The 22319-nt window shown below is 40.4% G+C and overlaps 1 protein-coding gene across 1 annotated transcript; it reads left to right on the plus strand.

Annotated features, from left to right (window-relative positions):
• Positions 1-818: 818 nt before the first annotated feature.
• Positions 819-19881, plus strand: stk11 (serine/threonine kinase 11). The gene is made up of 11 exons (XM_023275935.3): positions 819-994; positions 1807-2758; positions 10063-10146; positions 10348-10437; positions 10759-10891; positions 11755-11891; positions 11979-12106; positions 14105-14162; positions 14372-14565; positions 18360-18600; positions 19421-19881. The coding sequence occupies exons 2-10, from the start codon at positions 2475-2477 to the stop codon at positions 18566-18568; spliced, it is 1317 nt and encodes a 438-aa protein (XP_023131703.1). The 5' UTR covers positions 819-994; positions 1807-2474; the 3' UTR covers positions 18569-18600; positions 19421-19881.
• The last annotated feature ends 2438 nt before the right edge of the window (positions 19882-22319 follow it).

Consider the following 22319-nt stretch of genomic DNA (forward strand, 5'->3'; position numbering starts at 1 on the left):
TTACAACTACTGTACCTGTCAGTTTATTAACTGTTTATTTGGGAACAAGTGGGAGCTAAGATACCCTCACTTAAATTTATGGCACACCTGTGTGCTAAGTGCGGGCATTATTGTAATCATATTGATAGTTTGATCCGTGTTCATTTCTGCACGGCTCTGGACAGCAGTGACTCATGAAGTAGGGCTGACCAGGCTAAAGCAGCCAGTGGTGAGGAGGGTGACAGATCAGTGAAATCAGACCTTCAGTTTGCCATTTCCCCAGAGAGGTTTACACGGGATAAATATAACTCCAAAATCCCAGCTAAGCAAGAGCCACTGTTGGCCCCATCATCAATCAGAGCCAACTTACTGTAAGTCATAGGAGGTAAATAAAAGTATTGGATGGTTAGTAGTTGGATGTAGGGGTGTGTGTATTGTAAAAAAAAAATTTAAAAACATTGAAAAATTAAAAGAAACAAAATAATCAAATCCTCACATCTGAGAAGCAAGTTTATGAAATGTATGTAATAAATAAATGGTTATAAAAATAGTTGCTGTAATTTCTCTATGCATCAGTTGAGTAATTTTCAGATGAATGAATTAGGAATTTGTAGGGTCATACAGGGAGACGAATTTAATTATGATAAATGTTTAAATACATAGCTCATACACATTCATACATATGTAGATGGAGGATATATAGATGCATATATATTTAACTATATATGTTTAAAATATATTTTTATATTTAGTCAGCAGTGGTTTGTTTTCTCGTCGTTGCTCCACAGTGTGCGGGTAGAAAACTTTGATTTGACGCAGTAACGTACGGGCTGTCAGTGCGAGTTGGGGGGGAGGTAAACAAGATGGCGACAACCTGAGTGGCAAGAGTAGCACGAAGAGTCAGAAAAATTAACAGATATTTTCTCGGACCCAAATGAAATATTTGCTTCACCAAGTGCGGACGCACAGAGGGGAAATAAAACCCGAAGCGGAAACAAGATTGATGAGGATCTAGGTAAGAGCCGGTACCAGGACTTAGTTAGCTTGTTAACTAGCTCGCTAGCAATTTACATTGGAATCTGAGCGGCTTGCTAACCAACGCAACTCCGGTTAGCTCGCGTTAGCTGGATTCATCCAGTGTGTTTCCTCTGTGCGGGGTGACTGGGTTGGATGTTAACGCTCATATTTGGTTTTGCTGCCGAGGAAACATAATGCAGCACAGTCTGACAACAGTGCTCGTCCCCTGAATTGTCCCTGCTCCACCGGCAAATGAGGTGAAGTTGGCTAACGCTAATCTTAACGTCAGGCAAAGTTGGCTAGCTACTGCTGCACAGCCACCGTTAGCTGTAGTTGTGTGACGACGTTACGGTTGTCCCCCCGAGTTGTCCATTGACAGTTCTCGTTTACGGTAAATTATTTAGCGCTGTTTTATAGCACACTTTTGCGTTAAAACCTGCGATAGTCGCTGAAGGTGTGCATATTGAGGAGCCACAAAGTGACAGTTCTTGTTGGCAGTGTAGTTCATTCAAGCAGACTTGCCATACTAGCTTGCCGGCTAACCAACAGTTTACACTTAAAAATGTTTATTTTGAAGGATGAACCTAACTGTCAAGTCACATCAAAGTGGTGTTCTAAATATGTACTGACAGAAGGGATGATGTGTTAGTGTCTATAGTAAGGTCCCAGCAGAAAGGAAACTCAGAAAGGTTAACCAGTCAGGTGTTGATGTCCGGACAGATTGTTTGCCAAAGAGGTCTATCTTGGTTCAGAAGCTAGCGAAAGCCATGTGTGTGTTTTCATTAATGTTTAAATGACCCTTGTTTTCAGGCACCAGGCAGTACAAACCGTGGTGACATGGAGGACACCTGAGTACGGTTGGACACATTGGATGGTTCAGTCGACCTCCAGGAGCCCGACTGATACCAGAGATTGGACTGAAACTGCTGCTTGCTTGTAGATGTAGATCTATGCTTGGAGCCAGTCCAGCTATACACACTTGTGTGTCCTGAGAAAACTATGCTATGCAGCATGGACCTTTGACAGAAATGCGGTGCTGCACAGCCTTGAAGCAAGACCGGTTCCCTCTGCCTAAGGCTATATGGTATTGAACTCATACAGAACTGACCTAGAGCGCGGCTGAGAAGATAAACATTGTAGAATCACAATTTCTGTTCGACTGTACTTGTCATAGAAGTAGTATGTAATGCACAGTATGAAGCACTAACTCGACACTGGACCCAACAGGTTCTTTACCCCTTGTCACTCCTCTTGAGTAAAAAGAGCCCTAATGTTTACAGATTGGGATTGATCACCCGTCTCCTCCTTCAGCTCTCAGGCCTGATTACTCCCTCTCCCATGTTCAGTATTTTGTAACTCATCGTGCAGAATTAAAACACTCGGCTCAGAGCTGAAAGGTTACCAGTGGATTACTCCACAGCAGCAATCATTGCTATTTGCAACCGGAGACTTAAGCTTTGGTTGCTAAACTATCAGTCATGAGTACCGGGGAGCTGCATCATCTTGACTATCTAAATGAAAATGAACTGATGGAGATGGATACTTTCATTCACCGCATTGACTCTACAGAGGTGATCTACCAGCCACGGAGGAAGAGGGCAAAGCTGATAGGAAAGTACTTGATGGGGGATCTGCTTGGGGAAGGATCTTATGGCAAAGTGAAAGAAATGCTGGACTCAGAGACACTTTGTCGCAGGGCTGTCAAGATACTAAAGAAGAAGAAGCTTAGGAGGATTCCCAATGGAGAAGCCAATGTGAAAAAGTGAGTATTTTCAGGGTTTGTATTCCTGTTTTGTTTCCTCTTCTGCCTATCTCTGCACTCTGTCATTGTATTCAGAACGTCTTACTCATACATGGTGGTTGACATGTGTATCTTGTGATATCTCTTCACCTGGAATTAATAGGTTGTCCTGAGATCCTGTAGCATTAGCTTGACTGTAATGCTTGATCTAAACACGAGTTAATTAATGGGAGTCACCGTACTGAAAATTTAATGTCTTCCAGCAGTCAAATGGACTTCTTTTGACTGTGCCACAATGAGAATGACCTTTTGTGCCTGTCTCACTCTCTTGTTACCCATCTCCCTGGCCTAGCTGTGCAAACTCTTCACATGCATTTGGAACTGCATCTCAGATATTTCATTTAGGAATCTCCACTGAATTGAAAATAGATGATACGATGTGTGTTGTCTTTTCTTCATAGTTTTACTGTAAAGAAATGCAACTGTAACACCTTCATTTCAGTACAAATACTAAAATACTCTAATACTATGTAGTGTTTTACTTTAATCTATGCACTATGTATATTTTTATCTTATTTAGCAAAATAAGCAAAACTTTGAATGTTGTCAGCAATTACCATGATTTCCAGACCTATTTTGGTTGAAGGTTTCACGTCTATTCCACCTTTGACCAGCATCACTGTTGCATTTGGTATGAAATGTATTGTTTTTTCCCCCTGTTTCCATACCCAACAGTGATGTAAAATTGATCCTAACACACGTTTATACTCTGATGCATCCCTGTGTCAAGGTGAGCAATTTAGGCCACAAGATTCAATTTTGAATTGTAGTTGTAAGAATAATAGTGATATTACTGAACAAAATGCAGATTTGTAATTGAAAATAACAGGTGGAGCAAATGTACAAAACTTTGATTTTATCATGGTGTTCATGAGCCTGACTGCCCTATAAAGTTATGTTTATACTCCATAAGTATTGAGGTTCGATACCAAGCCATTCTGATGAAATGAAAACTTCATTTGAAAACATGCACACACGTGTTGTCTCTTACAGACACACAATGTAATCTGATGAAGCACAGCTGCAATAAATCATTGCACTTAAATTAGTAAATGTCTGTATTAAATAAGGGACACAATGAGATTACATAGGCAATAACCCAGTTTTGCAATTGTTGCGTAAACAAGAAACCTGATTGCATTAATCAAGCTAAAAAATTTAGACAAGCTTTCCCAGATCTTTTTCTGACAGACAGACTCTGTAATAACAGTAAATTGCCTCAAACAAATTACTCTCAACTTTGATGTAGCCTTGGCCACCCAAAACTTCTTTTCAATCTGTGCTACTCACCGAGCAAAAAGATAACCTCATAGGAGCTGTACCTGGAATTAAAAATCTTAAGAAATTACCAACAACACATGCATGCAAGTCTTCACTGACTGTCATTTCTTAAAAATCAAAGTACATTTACTACATCACATTTGTTTCTCAGCAGCATGTCTAGTAATGGTGTAGTTGCTCCATGTTTTCCGGACTCTATCTATCTTCTGTCTTACTGCCTCTGTGATTTAGCTGTCATGTGTTCAGACTTCTTTCTGCTTCCCCCGCTTCCTGATGATCATCAGAAGTTTTAATCACAGTAGTATTATTAAATATTACTCCAGCTTTTCGCTGTGGGCCTGTGCTAATTTTAGAGTAAGCTTTAGAAACTGTCGGAATGAGTTCACACAGGGAGACCGAAGAGCTGCGAGATGGCGTGTTTTTAGGCTGCAGTCAGAACAGCAAAAGAAGAACAATATGGTGACATCTCAACATTTTCATAGGATCATGGAATCTTGTATTATCAGACATCCAGAGTAACTTCAACAGAGGTTTGTCCCAGAAAATTTGATTTAGCAGATGTGCTTACGTCAAGAAACTTAGTTGTTAGCTGGGACTAAAAGGACCTGTCAGCAGCTCTACAGCGGCAGCTGCAGTTCTCCATCACTGTCTACACTGGCTCGGTTCAGTTATAGCAATGCCTTGCACTGAAGCTTTTTGAGAGCCTAGTCCCCAATTTGTGAAAGTGCTTTAGGTTACAATGAAGCATGTGACATGTTACTTGAAGTGCTACATATGTCAAACATTGCCTTGAATAATCTGTAGTGTATTTGCAGCTTGAGACGGATGACTGAAAAAAATGGCTATCCTATGTTGACAAAGTTTGAGAGGAGATGACTTTAATAACGTTTTAGCATCACGAGCACCATTGCTCTCACTGGGCTAATGGAACCAGAAAACAATGCTAAATTGCTGATTTTGACACTATTATCAGTTAAAAACCGCTTTAAATTAAATGTATTAGTTAAATTCCAAGTCAGAATCACCACCAGATCACCTGTAATTAGTGTCATAAGTGGTTCCTTGTCACGGAATGCGTAAAGTCCAGCAACTGGTGTTGATTGTCTAGCAAAAACTACAGAATGAAAGCAAAAATATTATAAGCATATCTATGATCTTGTTATGTAAAATTATCCATAAAGAGCATAATAGAAGAAGAATTTAAAGAATTATCTCAGTAAGGTCAGATCATAAAAAGAGAATGTTACTAAGCTAATAACAACTCTGGGGGAAAAAAACAAATATTCACCAGAATGGCAGTGGAGGGTACATGGAAACGGCAAAAACTGAGATAAGTGTGAGATGTTTTCTTTTCTGGGTAGACAATGGCTTTTCTCTCTTGTTTATCTTGATGTCCAGGCATGGCCCAGCCCACATGCAGACCTCAGTTCACTTCAGAATGTGTGGTTGAACTCAAACAATGTTAAGCTATAGAGAAACTGCCATGTCCATATGTGTAAAGGTCATACAGATTATTCATCTTTGACTGAAGGCTGTACTCGCTGCCAGTGGTGCTTTTACCGTTGTCTCAATTCAGGAAGTTGAGTATTTATGCAATTTATCATTTTGTGTTTGCTATTTGTAGGTATGTTAGATCCATTGGTACAAATTAACTTTGATTGGTGTCAGAAATGAGAAATTTGTGATCAATTAAAATAAATCATTTTAATAGTTTTAATAGTCTGCAGGGTCAAAACTGCTTATATATTGGCAGTCCCACTCCCATATGTCCATAGCTGCTGTTACCCTATATTAGTACTGATACCAATTTTTGTATCATCCTGTAGTTGTATCAAATATTTTTTCTGTCATCATTAAGAAGTGTATCTTCTCCAGCGTTATAAAATGGTTTGTCTGGACCCTGTTTTCATGTTTTCTCTTGTCAGTTTTTTAAGGCCAGGGCTACAGTGGTACATGGCTGTGTCATTTTGTTAATGGGACCATAGCAGTATCAGTTGATGTGTGAAATTGTTTTGCTTGCGTTTGCCTTGCTTTTTTTCCTTATTCTACGTCTCTTGATGGAGACCGTACGTTTTCCAGCCTGAGGAAGCTGGATCCTCCAGCCTGTAAAGGCCTGTCTGTCCTTGGATGCCATAGTAGCCCCCAGCCTCTCCATTCAGCGCCTGTTTAGCATTCCTGTCTGCCAAACACTTCCTGCTTTTGCAGCGTTGCCATAGGGATGGGCATACTCATGCTGGCACTGATCTACCAATGCCACTCCTGTTTCTACGGTAACACCCCAAGAATGCCCTGCCCCTGTCTGGAATGACAGGAGCGCACATGGACACACACATGCACAGACGCACACTCATTCTCTAAACCAGTCTGGCTTTCTGGACCAGCACAGTGTAGGTGCAGATTTTGATCAGTTGTTTATGTTCCCACTGCGAGCCAGAGTTGCTGCCACATCGCTGAGTGTTGAAATCCTTTCAGCTCTGCAGATTGCAGGCCTTGAACGCACAAGGTCCGTCGCTACACATTTGAACTCAGACTGCAGATGGACTGCAGCAGTCACTGTGCCTTCCGTTGCAGCGCTGCCTCCGTTTTATGATTTGGTTTTATGTAAATGAGTGGTGATTTCGTTGCAGTGTGGTTTGCTACATTTCAGACTTGGTATCTGCAGTTGCTGTTCAGTTGGATTGCAGATGTAGTTCATAGTTTGAAATAAGGCTATATATTACTTGTTACTATATTTGGATCTTAGTTGTGTTTTTGTGTGCATGAGGCAGCAGTGTCTTTTTACCAGTGCAATGATGCAGCAGTAACTGCCTGTTTGTCTGTGTGAAAGCGAGAGGCTGACTAGGCCAAGAATATCTATTTGTCAGTTGTGAGGTTGTGTTTAAGGCAAAAGACTGTGTGACTGTATTGGAGGCAGATTTGCTTACTTTGGAGGGCAGTTGGATGACATGGGAGGGTCATGATGTAATACAGCTCACCTGGGCCTTCTGAGCAATAAAAGCTAACGTGTTCATTCTCTCTCTCTTCCATCCAGTTGGTGTCAGCCAGTCTTGTTTCCTCTTTCAACAACTCCACAGCACATATGTCACATTCACTGCTCATATGGCTGATATTTTTGAGTTGATGGAATCGGTGCATATCTCCAAAGACTGTGGATGAGACTATTCAGTGGGACTGGTTAGCTAGAGGTACTTGGAACTTACGTTTTGAAGCTCTTTAATTTCAACTTTAAACCCATTCTGGTACATGTTGTGGTCTTGGTCAGCAGCCTTAAAAATGCTATGGCTAGCATTCTAAAACTTGATATTTACTGTGTCTGGTGGTTGTCCTCCTTCAATGTCATAAACATCAGAATAGCGTAACTTTTAACCCAACAACTAAATAAGGAAAGTATGGTTTTACCTTGCTCAGAAACATCTGTTAGTTGTTTACCTTCGATTAGTGTTATAGTATGTCTATAATCTGGTAGCTTGGTCTGGTAGCGTTCATAGACGCGAGACAGCTTTTAGTTTTTCTTAGCTTTGTCATTGCTTGGATCCTATTGTTTTGTGTGCAAGCATGTGTTTTGGTTAGCCTTGTGTTTTGAGGAACCTTGGGGTATGCTATTTTGGTTTAGTGCTCATGTGTTCATTCCGATTTTATGTTTGGCTGCTCGAGTTTTGCCAGAACAGACTGTGGTGATTTGTTTTCTAGGTGAAGGGCATTTTGATTTCTGGCATATTGAAAAAATTAACAATAAAAAAAAAACAAACACATCTCCAAGCTGAGGTGTCTGAGAGGAGTATATCTCTTTAATGGAGTGAAAGACTTTTTTCGGCAGGGGAAGGCATCACCTTCAACAAAGCACAGATCTGTCAAAGCAGTCAGGGTTTATCATGTTAACAGTCATTAATGAGATAACAGTGCAGTGAAAATTGATACCCGTTCAACATTAAATGGTTTCTTGACATCAAGACTAACAATGTTGTGCTTGTTTATTGTTTGAGGTAGATGCATACGCCACTGAGCATGGTGTGTGCATGTGCATGTCAGATCTGCTAAGATGACTGGAAGTGGAAGTATGGGTCAATTTGAGCTAGGTTCTACAAAGCTGTTCCTCATTCACCCATTCATGTACAAATGGTGGCAGAGCTGCCATAAAAGGTGCTCAGCAAACACTGGTGAGCAACATGGGGATTCAGTGTCTTGCCCAAAGCCACTTCAGCACATTGAGAGGCCAGAGATTGGTTGCCAACCTTGCAATTAGTGGACAACCCGCACTACCACCTGAGCCATGGCCATATGTTGTCAACCACTTTAATGCAGTGGGGGATGTTTTTATTGAAGTGCTGGGTTGTGATGGGTTTATTCCAGATGTCAAGGTAGAACCTTGATCTTAAGTCCAGTGTTCAACTTTCTGCGTTGGCAAGTACGTCACTCCACATATGGCACGCATCCATCCACTCCTCGCATTGCTGATATTAGTGACATCTGCCATATATTGTTGTTTTGGACTTGTTGAGTTCATTCAATTTGATCTGGTAAAATAAATCTCTGCTTGTTATTTTTGAGCTAGTTTGTTTAAAAAAAAAAAAAAAAAAAAAAAAAACTGACAAAGCTCAAACTGGAGGATAATAAGTCACTGAAAAGCTCAAGTGTTTTTTGTGAGAAGACTGATGATGCTTCAGCACTGTCGGGGCCTTGGGAATTTTATTTTTGAGGCAAAGGCACTCACCCTTTTTTATAGCTTTGACCTGTTATTGCTTGATGCACTAAATCATTTGTATTCCCAGAATGAAAGAATCATGGTATTTGTCTAAAACTATTTCAGATATGTTCACATAAACCAAATTATATCCACTTAACCATATTTTCTTTACATTAAAATATGTAATGCTAATGAAATGGTAATGACAAAACTGTCCTGCAGGCACATGGGGTCATTATGATGCCCTATAGGATGCCACGGAGGAGGAAAATTACTTAAACTATATGCAGTGTTACAAGGTGTTACTTCAGTGGACTTTGCATTAATACAAATTTATCCTGCTCCCCATCCACTGCAGCATGAAGCATGACTGGCAGTTAAGCTGAATGATCTACGTTATATGACAGAAATATTTACCAAGAAACAATGCAAAAAAAAATGTTATCAATGCAGCAGTGAGAAAAATATTTCCTCATACGAACTAAAACAGATGCAAGTGTTGCAACCTGCATTGACCCGAGAATTGATTTTAAATTAATTTCTCATCACAATTTTGTCAGGCAAAACCTTTCTTATTTCCTGTGAGTGCGGATCTTAGTAGTGTGTTGAGGGGAATGTGTGGTTAGTAATTTCTGTGCTTGCCATCCAGATTCATTAGCATCCCTGCTCACAGCTCTCTGATGAATGTTGAGTCTCCAGGGGTTTTGCCTTGCTTGTGATTTAAGCATGTCCTTGGACAGCGAAGTGAACTGTCAGGTTATCTGTCTTTATAATGAGACTGGTGTAATGGACTGCTGCCGCACTCTTCCACCAGGCTGTTTTTGGTGGCCACATGTTTGTGGGGAAATTGCAACATGACGTTTGACCTCAGAAGTTGTATAATTCACTAACAAGTCCCAGACAATGTAAACTCAGTGTTCTAGTGTCATTCTTGCACCTCTGTTTTTCTCTTAATTTATTTTTAGAACATTCTCATTTTAGTTTTACTTTTAATTGTAATGGTCTTTTTTTCTTCATTTAAAGTTTTTTTTTTTTATGTTTTCTATATTACAGATAAATTTATTTTTACTTCATAGTGAAATGACTTGAGTTAACAAGTCAACAGCTTTTGCCATTAATGAAGCCAATAATTCACTTGCTCTCATGCCATACAGTGGAATATTAGTGCCAGTGCCCTGATGCATGATACTTTGCCTTAAGCGTACTTTTCTACCAGACTTGGCCCAGTATTATAAATATATTCATGTATATTTACACACTTAATCTTTCCCGTGTTCTTTCTCCTTATGTCCATTTATAGGGAGATTCAGCTGCTAAGAAGACTCCAACACAAGAATGTGATTCAGTTGGTGGACGTGCTCTACAATGAAGAGAAGCAAAAAATATATCCTTAACCTGTTAAATGAGTGTATATAAATAGATTTTTTTTTCTTTTTAAATTAATGATTTTAGACACTAAAGCTTGCTGCAGCTGAGGGTTCTTTTAATGCTTAAAATCTGCCTGTTAGTTTTCAGATTTAAAGTTGGCTCACATATTAAAGAATATGAATGTTTATTTGGCAAATTCCCTTGACTCCAAGCTTACGTATATGGTGATGGAGTATTGCGTTTGTGGGATGCAAGAAATGCTGGACAGCGTCCCAGAGAAAAGGTTTCCAGTATTTCAAGCTCACGGGTAACTCTCTCTTTTTCTTCCCCTCTCCCCTCTTTGGTCTCTCTGCTATATTTAGTCTGAGCCTCTCTGCAGCCGCTGCTCCAAGCCTAAGTTTAGATCTGAGACGGCAGGCCCTCTACTGTTAAAATAACTGACCACAGATTGTGTGAATGTCTGGTCACTGCCCGAAAGCCACCGAAGCTAAAGTACCAAGTGATTAAGGTTTATCTGACTGCAGTGATAAATAGTTTGATGTGCTAATCGTTTATAGTGTGGTAGACTTTCACTCCTCTTTTAACTGTGTCCATAAATTCTTCTTGTTTTCACTGTCACTTTTTGCAGGTACTTTTGCCAACTCTTAGATGGCCTTGAATATTTGCACAGCCAGGGAATAGTTCACAAAGACATTAAACCAGGGAATCTGCTGCTGACCACAGATGGGGCGCTTAAAATCTCCGACCTGGGAGTAGCAGAGGTGAGCTTAGACTGCTTGTTACTATGACTACCAGATCAAACCTCCTACTAGCATATTCCTACTTGTTAACAGTTGTAGTCTAGAATATAAAAGCAATATATAATGTCAAAGCACCTATGTGCAGCTCAAAAATAAACAAAGCACAGGAAGAGGAGAAGTGCTGTCAATAAGTGTACTTTGTAGCTTTGTGTGGAATTACTTTCCATGTTGCTGTATAACACTTCAAATAAATGTAGACATTACTGTGGCGTCTGTTATTGGTTTTCTTCTGGATTATTATGTGCACTTGATGTTCTCTGTCTTTGCTTAACCTGCTGAAGTCCAAACAGTTTCTGGGTGTCTTTTACTCCTGTCACATTTTTACTTACTGTGGACTTATTTTTCACTGCAATACAAAGTCATGCACTTCTATGGAAACAGCGCAGCCATGGCTAGAAATAGAGAGAACTCAAAAATGTTTTTTGTGCAGTATCACACCATTATAATGGCATAATTCATAAAATAATCAAAAGTGAATACTCACAGGTGTAACCCATACTGGAAAAAATGGTGACTACATATTATACATATTTTACTACTTGCTTTTTAAAATTTGTTTACGTACTCCAGGGCACAGCAGAGCAGCTTTCTTGTTGCACCAAGGAGCACAGAATTTTACTTCATTTTTTCAGAATATAGTTTGTCCAAATGGTTTACTTTTGACAAATGGATAAATGTGTCACGTTGAGGGGGGTTCAGACGCCTTTAAAAGAAATGGCAACGACTAGTTCAGCTATTTCATAATTAATGTTTTCAGCTATATGTATAGAGGAACATTATCTAAAATATTACATGAAACATAATCACTATATAATTTCTTTCAGGCCCTTCACCCATTTGCAGAGGATGACACATGTCGCACCAGTCAGGGCTCTCCAGCCTTCCAGCCTCCAGAGATTGCCAATGGACTGGATACCTTTTCAGGGTTTAAAGTGGACATTTGGTCTGCTGGAGTAACACTGTGAGTAACACTGTGTATATTTGTCATTTGTTTATGTACACCATGGTGCGTTTCCTGCTACTCATGACTTGATTTATTTCCATTCAGATACAACATTACAACAAGTCTGTATCCGTTTGAGGGAGACAACATCTATAAGCTATTTGAGAACATTGGAAAAGGAGACTACACTGTTCCTGAGGAGTGTGGACCTCTCCTGTCGGACCTGCTGCGAGGTAAGTGTTGTCCAGAGCTTTTATCCTTAAAGGGAAATTATATTTCATGGCTCAGATGTTGCCATGAGAACATACCTTCTCTGTATGGTCTGATTTATAGTCAGCATTGTCCTGCACAGCAGAGTTTTTGGAGGCCCATTTTTGGATCATTTACTGAATCACTGTAGATATTTTGTTTATCATATCATGCAGAGTCTCCTCCTCGAAGGCATCTCGTTAGTTTAGTGCCGAATCAGTGCATTGAATTTAGTAGCTCTGCTTTAACAGTCAATGCCTCTGTTATGCACCATTAGACCATCTAATGCATTAATTTGAATAATGGTAGTAAAATGGTATTGAACTGTATGACCGCTCTGTGATCAGGAAAGCCACCTGATCACAGAGGACCTCTCTCACCCCTCCTTCCAGTTAGTTCCATCAGGTAGACGTTGCAAAGTCCCACTGGCCCGCAAAAACATTGATAAAAAAATCCTTTATTCCCACTGCAATAACCACCCTGAACATAATAAAATATTTATTTATTTTTATTCCACTGCTGTTTCTTTTGAACATTTCTTTTAGATGTCTATTTTGTGAGCTTGTGTTTTAAGTGTGTTTTTATGTGTTGGATTTTTGTTGTTGGAGCCTATCAAAGAAGAATTTCTGTTACTGTTTGGGACAGATAATAAAGTTTATCTATCTAGCTATCTATCTAGATATGATTTTCTCTTAGTATATTTTTGTCTCAATTATAAATGCTCGTTTTTGTAGAATATTAGAAAAGGATGATATGGGATGGTATTGGAATAGCCCAGGCATCCAGCGAGAGTAGCATATCACCAAGTGCCTGCCAGACGCTCTGATTTTATTTTATTTTTTGGTGTGAGTCCAGTAGGTGGTGCTGTGACACTGACAGTCACTGTGACTACTCGGCATGTGAGGCTTCCTCCAAACTGTAGAAATCCCTCCAGCTGTTGACGTAGTTTCCATTGATCTGGAGCCAGCAGCAGAATACTAAACACTTCATAGGCAGGCATCGCTTTTCTGGAGTGGAACACTGCAATGCCTCTGCCTCTTAAAAAAAAACAAAGACGAGTCTTTTATAGTGAAAAAATAATCAGCTGTATGGGAGCAAACTCATTGCCTGTAAAATTCAAGAAGAATTTTGGAAAGATTTCTTTTATACCAAGTAATGAAACCCTCCATCAAAGACTGAATGCCCAGATAGTTTTCCAGCCTTTTATCCAGCTTTGCACTGTTTGTCCTTTTATGGTGATGAACCCACTGCACATAGGCACCTTGACGCGGCTGCTTTTATCTGTACGTTTAAAATTACTTGGTCTCAAATGAAGGTATTTTGAACAATTTCTCTTTCACAGTGAGTCAACCGTTAAGCAGTGAATGGGGGAAAAAACTCCCTGATTTTGCTGCTGTTGTAAGACACATTAAGCCTCTACCCCCCTTTTTGTGTGAGTGTGTGACGTCTGTGTGTGATGACGCAGTACCTGAGAGATAGTCGGTCCATAATTACATGGTCTAAAATAAGCCCAGTGCCACAAAAGGTGTCCTTCAGCAGGCACAGCACTACTATCAGCACTCTGCATACTGCCCTTTTCTGCCTACTGGGAGACAATTACATTACTAGGATAAGCACTGCATCACTTCTGCCTTATCATGCTGACATTCTGCTTTTCCCACAGATTCAGCCCACATTATGAGAATTACGGCACAAAATCTTCATTACATTGGTACAGCTGTTACTCTACATGTATTGATGCTTCCTTACTGCACCTCATTGACTCTCTCAGATTTGACACACAGTGATGAATGAGATTATTACTTGCGTTAATTGACGTTCCTTGAATTAGTTTGTCGTCTGTCTGCTGATAGCCCTCCTCTCACTGCTGTGGCCTCCCACCACTTTATGTTAAACACTCCACAGAGAGAGATGTGAGTGGAGAAATTGTTCGGGATTGCTGTGATTAGATTCACATTCATAATGTGTGTATTCTGTTTCAGGAATGCTTGAGTATGACCCTGCAAAGAGGTTTTCCATACAGAACATTAGGCAACACAAGTGAGTGATTAAATATATAGCATTTATCATGTATCTTACCATAGATAGCGGTCTCTTTCCCTGCTACTTTTGCCATCTATCCTAATGAACCCCAGAATTATTCAGTGTAGTAAAATGCAAATTTCAATAAGAAATAATATTGCGTGGGACTCACATACGCAAGTCTGATCTGTCATTCACACCTCCACCTCTCTCAACACGTCAATCAGCTGGGTGCGGAAGAAACACCCTCCGTCTGAGCCCCCTGTACCCATCCCTGCCAACGCAGAGAGCAGGGACCCCTGGCGAAGTATGACGGTGGTGCCCTACCTGGAGGATCTGCACGGTTACACAGAGGAGGATGACGACGAGCTCTACGATGGAGAGGATGAGATCATATACACTCAGGACTTCACAGTGCCAGGTACTACTGAGATCATTCTTACAACTTGAACTTGAGATAGACTCAATGTTTGGAGGGTTTTTTTTATTCCCCAACATTGCAGTATACAGTATGCGAGCAGTTGGTGGTTATAAATATCTTCTGTGTTTTGGTTAGTCTTCTATTCTTTCTGTTTGTCCTTCACAGGATGAGTAACTGTTTGTGTGTTGTGTCATGAGCTCATTCCTACAGTTGTATAACAGCACTGATCGAGCCTTCTTAGAACCGCAACACAGGAAAAGTTGTTGCTGTATTCGACACCAAACTACTTCCCCGTGTGTCAAAATGTGGTTAAAAACTGAGGCCCTGACTTCTGCATGAACCCACTAAGCTGTAGCAGTTCACTTGAAAATGTAAAGCAGCAGCAAGTACTGATTAGTTTGTGTTAAAAGCGTGTTAACAGTGCACTCCCTTTCCAGTTACACTTTAGTGCTCCCATTCAGACTTCATCTTCTTTGTTGTTTGCTAACTAAATCATTTTCAGGTGTTTCTAAAACCTTTTTGAATCCTATGTTTGATGTTTAAGGCAGGCCTATAGATGCTATTAAGCAGGGTTTTCTCTCAGTTTGCAGGGGCCCTTGTCTGGGTTACAAGCAATGGTGGTGGTTGGGAGTTTAATTACCCAAAGGGAATTAGAAGCTATTTTGTGTTTTTTTCTTTCAGATTGTTTTCTGCTGTTTTCCTTACCAGATTTGTGAAAGAGAGCTGCCGAAAACTAATTAAATCTATAGTCAAAAGTCTTGTCATTTCACCAAATAGCATGTTTGAGATTTAATGGAAATACACTTTAACTTGTACACATAAGAACAAACATATTGTATTACCAGTATTTATTTGTGGAGTAAATCTGGACGAGTCTTATGTATCTACTTGATGCTTAGTTACATAGAATTCTCACCGTTTGTTTTCATATCCGTCCTTATATAATTTACATTATTCAGCCAAAGGTGCTCAACAAAAACACATAGTAATGGGAAAAACCGTGCCATTTGATTGCCCTGTAAAATGTTCAGCATGATTTAGCAGTTTGTAACTATCAGATACTGTATGGTTCAGTAAAGGCCTTTTACAGTCATTTTAGTCTCACATTACAAAAACTGAAACTGCCACCTCTTCATCTGACTAAAACTGCAACATGGTCAAGTAATGAAAGGCCTCTCAGTTCACAGTGCAGTTCCTCAGTAAATTACCGGAAATTAGTTACTTTATATCGCCTGATAATCAACCAAAATTTGCATTAAGTTTCACTTCATTTGTTCAGTCTGACATTTTCCTAATGGTTGAAACGGTGGAGTTTATTTTATTTTGCCGTTTCCAGTCAGTAGCATGTGTCCTTCCTGCCAGTATCAACTGTGTTTCTAAATGCGACACTTAGAGCAGTTGCCCTCACAAAGTCCTTGCTGTTTCATGTAGTATCCTTACAATTTGGACATGCCAGTTTTTCCCAGTATTGGAGCTTAAGCTTTTTATCTGTCATGGTATGAGCTGTCGCTGTTTGTATACTCTCGATAAGTCAAGCTTGTCTTAAGGCAGTGCAAGACACTTTGATCTATATGACGTATCCTCCATAGTACAAATGATTGTGGGTCAGAATGATCAGAAAAGATGTTGCTTGCATCCTGCAAAATGCGACCGGATGTACAAGGACATCCTGGGTTTTTTGGCATTTGAGATACTTAAACCTTTTCTGGCACAGTATAGCGAACTATGTTAATGTGGATACCGGAACATACCCATTATTTTCAGTTGTCACAGAAGCTGCTGTCATTCACCAGGATCATTAAACAACATATTTCACATTGATCAAAGCATTTTATCAGTTCAGGAGTTATTTTTATACGTGGATTTTAAAGCATCTTGTACAGCTGCATCAATCTCATTCATGCCTGTCGCCAAATTTCGGTCACAGTTTTTCACGAATGTCGCTAGCCTGTAGGAAGATCATGTCCCTATTTTTATACCCACCTACTGAGGTCTGATTGGTTGACTGTTGAGATTGTTTACCAATTGAAAAAGCCCCTTTTGTGTCAGGACGCTTTGACTTTGGTCGCAGTAGGGAATGCACATGTGTGTTAATGGACATCGGACGTCTATCGTCACATCAAACTGTCCTCTCCCTGCTGTGACAAGTCAAAGTATCTGATGTGTAAATGCTCCGTCACTAAAGTAAGCTAAGATGTGTGCATCAATTCAGAGGTCTGGGACAAGCTACAGTTTGTCAGATGTTGGGTTTTAGAAAATGCTGAGATGTTTCTATTAATTATCTGTGTGTACAAACTCTAACTGGCTGTTGACAGACTTTGGGATGAATAGATATTAACAGCAGCTTTCACATTTGATTTAACTCGTTCCCCGACTTTTCTTTTATCATTTTTTTTCTCCAGAATTCAGTTCCTTTATCTGTTGCTAGGCAACAGCTGGTAATAATAAATGCAGTAGTCGGTGTCGGGTATCTAGAAGTGGTGCCCCACATAAAAACCAAATGGAGCTGCAGAATGTGAATGAAGGGATCTAAAAATAGTCCTGTTGAAATGGTTTTGTGGTGGGAGTATGAATGGTTTTCCAGGGTTCACTCCCACACAAGCAGAGCGCTGCTGCTCATAGGATGCTTCATATGAATGAAAGAACAGTGCGTGTGGTAAATTAAACAACTATTTGACCTGGTGTTTTTCTGTAGCAGTGACTACATCTCGCGGTTTCTAATAGTCTCTGCTAAGAATTACAGTTTTTGCTGTGTGGGAGCTAATTGCACATTACTCCACTACACATACAGACACAGACTTCTGTGTTTGAAATAAACAGGTCACCTTGAGGTTAGGTTCTGTTTTTAACCAGCTGCATTTCCGGTTGTTGTACGTTACTATTTCTCACACATTTCTAATGGTTCTCTGCCCTGACATTTTGCTGGAGCTGTTGAAACATAAGATTTTTAATCCTCTAATCACCAAAATCTATTGGTGGGTTTGAAAGGCATGTTATTGTTTTAAAAAGCCCCTGAAAGTACTTCATTTAGCAGAGCCAGAAATTGTAAAACGAGAAAGAATTGTTGCTTGAACTACTCATCTGTGACGGGCTGATCTAACCCTAAAATCTGAATTTTTCATCAAAATCACTTTGTTCTACATGTTGTATTCCAGAAATTTGCCAGAAATAGCCATTTACTCTTCAAATTCTGTTAAAAATAAATAAATAAATAAAAATTCTGCACCTGTTGGTGCATCTGACAAGTCATTAGTGACTCATCTGTGACCAACAGTCACGTAGCAAAAATTCAAAGACTATTTGCCTGCACTGCAGACTGTTTACACAGAGCAGATAAGAGATAAGTATGGAAACAAAAACAACCTGAATAGGTAAACATCAGTAGTATGTAGACCATTTAAAAAATGTTGTACACACTCTTTCCATTTTTTTTTTTGGAAAATAAATATACAAAGAAATTCAGCTCTCAATGTATGGCAATATAACAGTGTCATACTGCACAGAAGACATTTCTGAGTTCTCTCTACTTCTAGCCATGATTGTGCCCTTTCTGTAGTAGTGTGGGGACTTAATATCGCAGTGAAATATGAGCCCATAGTAAGTAACTATGTGATCAGAGACCCAGAAACTCTGGAAATCTGAGAGTTACTGGTCTCCTTTTGAAAAACTTGTTTACAGTTTTTGCAGCACCAGTGATTTTCTATCCGTGTTCTCACTAACAGCTTACTCACTCATATTATCACTTCACACTTAGCTGGCGCAATTTATCCTGAGCCCAATGTGTGTTTCTTTAGGACAAGTGGCCGAAGAAGATCAGGATCAGGGGAATGCAGACCACAGTCCAGCTGTAGCCAAGCCAGTTTGTGTGAACGGGACAGAAGGGGGGTCTCTGAACACCAAGGCCAAAGCCGAACGCCGATCCTCCTCGTCGTCCAACCCCTCACGTAAAGGAGTCTCCACAGCCAGCAAAATCCGCAAGCTCTCAACCTGCAAACAGCAATGACCCCTCTCCCTTTTCTCCCAACAACCTGCCTGGTGAGTGTACAGACTCTCAACAAAAGCTCTAAGTGAATTTGTGCTTTTCATGGACACCTTTTTATACAGTAGAAAGAGGGAAAAGACAAACTCTGGAGGAGGACAGGTGCAGCAGATGCAGATAAAAGGTAGGAGGGAGATGAGAATGCATCAGAACAGAATGAGACGTAAAGAGGAGTATCAGGCAGGAGGAGAGAGAAAGAGGAAATCAGGGAGGGGAGAGACTCTGTTGATATTCTGCAAGCAGAGCTCTGACTCACCGCTGCTCCCTTGGCAAACACATGGGCGTTTTCCTATACAGTCACAAAAACTACTTCTGGACTAGTCCCCTGTCTTGGTGCACCTCTTTCCTCTGTTCAGATTTCAACTACATTGCAGCCTTTTCAAGGGTTCGTCAGAGGCCCTCATTCAGTTGAAGTGGGGCAGATTGTTGCTGCAAGCATAAATTTAACAGGTTGTCCTCCTCTTTTTCCAGTTACCACCCACAGCTACTCTTTCAGTCTTCCGCACATACAAACCACTCAGCGCAAGGCTGTTTGTCACGGGTGCACTGCAGAAGAGATGCTGTGTATTAATTTGTTCAGGCGATGACTCACCCTGGATGAGACAAAGTGGGCTGTGGGATGTTTGTCTCTCTCTTTCTCACTCTGTGGGTTGAGTCTTTCCGTCTTAGCAGCACCAATTAGTACTTGTCTTGTAATGATTCCGTCACAGCGTTCAGTTTTGTCTCAGAGAAACTTGTTTCTTGCTCATGGTGTTTGGTGGGATTAAAGAAATAAAACAGCTCTAGAAGACATCTTGTCATATTCTGTCCTCTCAGGTTGATCTGTCCTCGTCCTTCTGTGTCTGGAGTCCTCACAGTTTGTGAGAGAAGCCTGCTGACGTTAATGCCCCCCATACCTCCTTGGACCACTGGCCTTTTGAAGATGCGGTATGAGTGACGGGGAGGAGGAGGACAGCATGAAATGTTCTTTTTGCTCTGAGACTGAGGCACTGCCTGTGAAGATGGTGTTTATTTTCTCCAATATTTTGGCTCCTTTCAACTTGTGTCATCCTCATCTGTCCTCTCATCATTTCCCCCCCTTCTTCTCCATCCTGTTGTCCTCCTCAGAGGGCCAAGTGTTATACTGGACATTACAGACACCGTCACCTCCCCTCACCCCCTGTTCTTACCCATCCACCCCTCCACTCTTTCTTTTACTTTGTTTTTACAGAACCCTAATGGCAGTTTTTAAGACACATTGTGATGTGTAAAAAATTAAAGAGGAAAAACAAACAACAGTTATGAATAATTCTATATTTAAATCTGTGATGAGGATAATCATGATAGTAATACCACCACCGAACATAAAAACTGCATGCTGTACAGAGCTGGAAGAATGGGAACGTGCTTGGTTTGTGGACAGACTGAATCCTTGAGATCCACCACTGACCTGTTGGGGATATTTGATTTCCATTTAGGTTTTTTTTGTTTTGTTTTGTTTTTTTCTTTTTCTTTTTCCAATGAATATTTTTTTAATTATTATTTATATAAAATATGTCCCAAACAGGCTGTTTTGTTGGATGATCCTTTCTGTTTGAGTTTTAGTTGAGCATATTTTTCTTATGCAATACAGCTCAGTGGTTTACGTCAGTTTCTTTTGTTCATTCTTATTATTTTACGCGTCATTTACAGGGTTACAGTGGTAGGAACACCGCGCTCATCTTTTCTCTGATGTCTGCAACCATTTTGCAGTCAGAGCCGATCGCGCTCGGTTGCAGGCGGTGTGCTGCAACAGTCGCTCTGGTCGCCTGGTTCCTTTGTTGCGGCGATCACATCAGCGGGAGCCCGTCCCACCCCCACCCCCACCCTCCTCTTACGCAGCCGGGGCCCATCATCAGCTCCTCACTGGGAATAGATCAGAGAGCAGGTGAGTCACAACTGTGAGGGAGGAAGAGAGCAGCGCTTCCCACGTCAGCAAGGTCGACGGAGAGGTTCTCCGTTGAGCAGGAGGAGGAAGAGATTTCTCATCCGAGCAAGCTTTGGAACATTTCAGCGGTATGATTAGTATGTGAGGACACACTTCATGCTCTCGTGCTGATGCTGCTGTTCTGACACACATTACATCAGCTGACATGAATCACATCACAGAAGAAAAAAAACATGAGTGAAGAGTCGCTGATTTTTTTTAATTGTTTTTTTTTTTAATTCAGAAAATGTGTCCAGATTGAGATAATTGCCTCAGTTGGTCCCACAAAGTCTGGCCTTCGTCAAGGCTGCAAGACGTTTAAATTTTCTTGCTCTAGTCATTTTACAATAAAGCAGATGGTTCACCATGAATGAGGACAAAGACGTGAATTTCAAAAGATAAACAATGTAGCTCGAACAGAAGTCTCTCCAAGAAGAAAAAGGGACACGCTGTATCAACCATTGCAGTTACCCAGGTGACCATCTTCATCACGCTTTAAAACCTGCAGCTGATGGCGAAGAGACGCGGTTTCCCGTGAATGCAGAGCACTTAGAAGAGAGTGAAAAGCTGTTCAATCTGAGATCTTTTGATACGTAAAAACCTAAAATCTACAGATCAAATAACCTTTCTGTGGTTGGAGCTTCTCTGATGTGAGGATGTCCTTCTTCCCTGTGTAGTAAAAATCACTGGGAGTTGCACTGCTTGAGTGGACAAAGTGATAGTTTGAAGGAAGGCATGACTGCTATTGAGGCTCACAAGGGTTATGAGGTAGAAAAGAATTTAAACTGGATTATTAAACCAAGAGATTTTTTAGAGTGCCCTGTCTTAGCAGTAAAATGTACGTGTTGATCATGTTTTATTGAATATTTTTACATACGTTTCATCACCGATGGCTTCTTATCTTCAACAGGCTTTTATATTCAAGAAAAGCCAACTCACCAATCAGTTTTCATTGTTTATTAATCCTTAGATTTGACTGTAAATATTAAAAATAAAGATTTTTTTCTACCACAGAACCCCCCTCCATAAGCCTTGGCTATTTAAAAGCTTTTTGTGGTGCACTAATAAGATCCTCTTCTAATTTTGTAAGTTGTGGACATTTTTAACCAGTTTATGACATTTGAAACCAAACATAAATAGTGCATTGTGAGGAAAGTATTTTCATCTGGAGATTAATATTCATTTATAGCTCAGATTTAAGTGGCTGTTCACTGTAATGAAGGAACATGTTGCACAGTCCAAGCATGTGGCTCACTGATGTGTATCTAATAGATTTTAGACAACAATGGAGCTCTGAAAGAATTAGCTCTGAGGCGTAGTAGGATCAGTGCATTGTGAGTTTTTCACTGGATTTGTTGACAGTGAAAATATAGAACATCTCGCTCTGATTTGGTAGCACACAGCGAGTTTTATCCCTTTCTTGCTGGGATTTGAGAACAAACAGTGCCGCTGCTTTTCAGTTTCCACCTCTACGTTTCACAGTGTCATCTCTGTGACCGGACCATCTGTCTGAAAGCCTGAGAGGCTCCTGAGTCAGTGACTTTAAACATCATCTGTCAGTTTTCCCTCAGCAGAGTCCCAGCAACACTCCAGTCGAGCCCACGGAAGCTTCTGGATACCGCCTCCTTAATTAAGATGTGTAACAGGGACAGATGACTGACAAAATAAAAACTGTTCAAATACAGCTATCTGATGCACATTCTCCCACCACTGTGTTGACTGTATCATCTGGGCATCCCATCTGTTTTCCCTTTTACGATATATAATGTG

The sequence above is a fragment of the Amphiprion ocellaris genome, chromosome 10, assembly GCF_022539595.1.
Source record: "Amphiprion ocellaris isolate individual 3 ecotype Okinawa chromosome 10, ASM2253959v1, whole genome shotgun sequence".
NCBI lineage: Eukaryota > Metazoa > Chordata > Actinopteri > Pomacentridae > Amphiprion > Amphiprion ocellaris.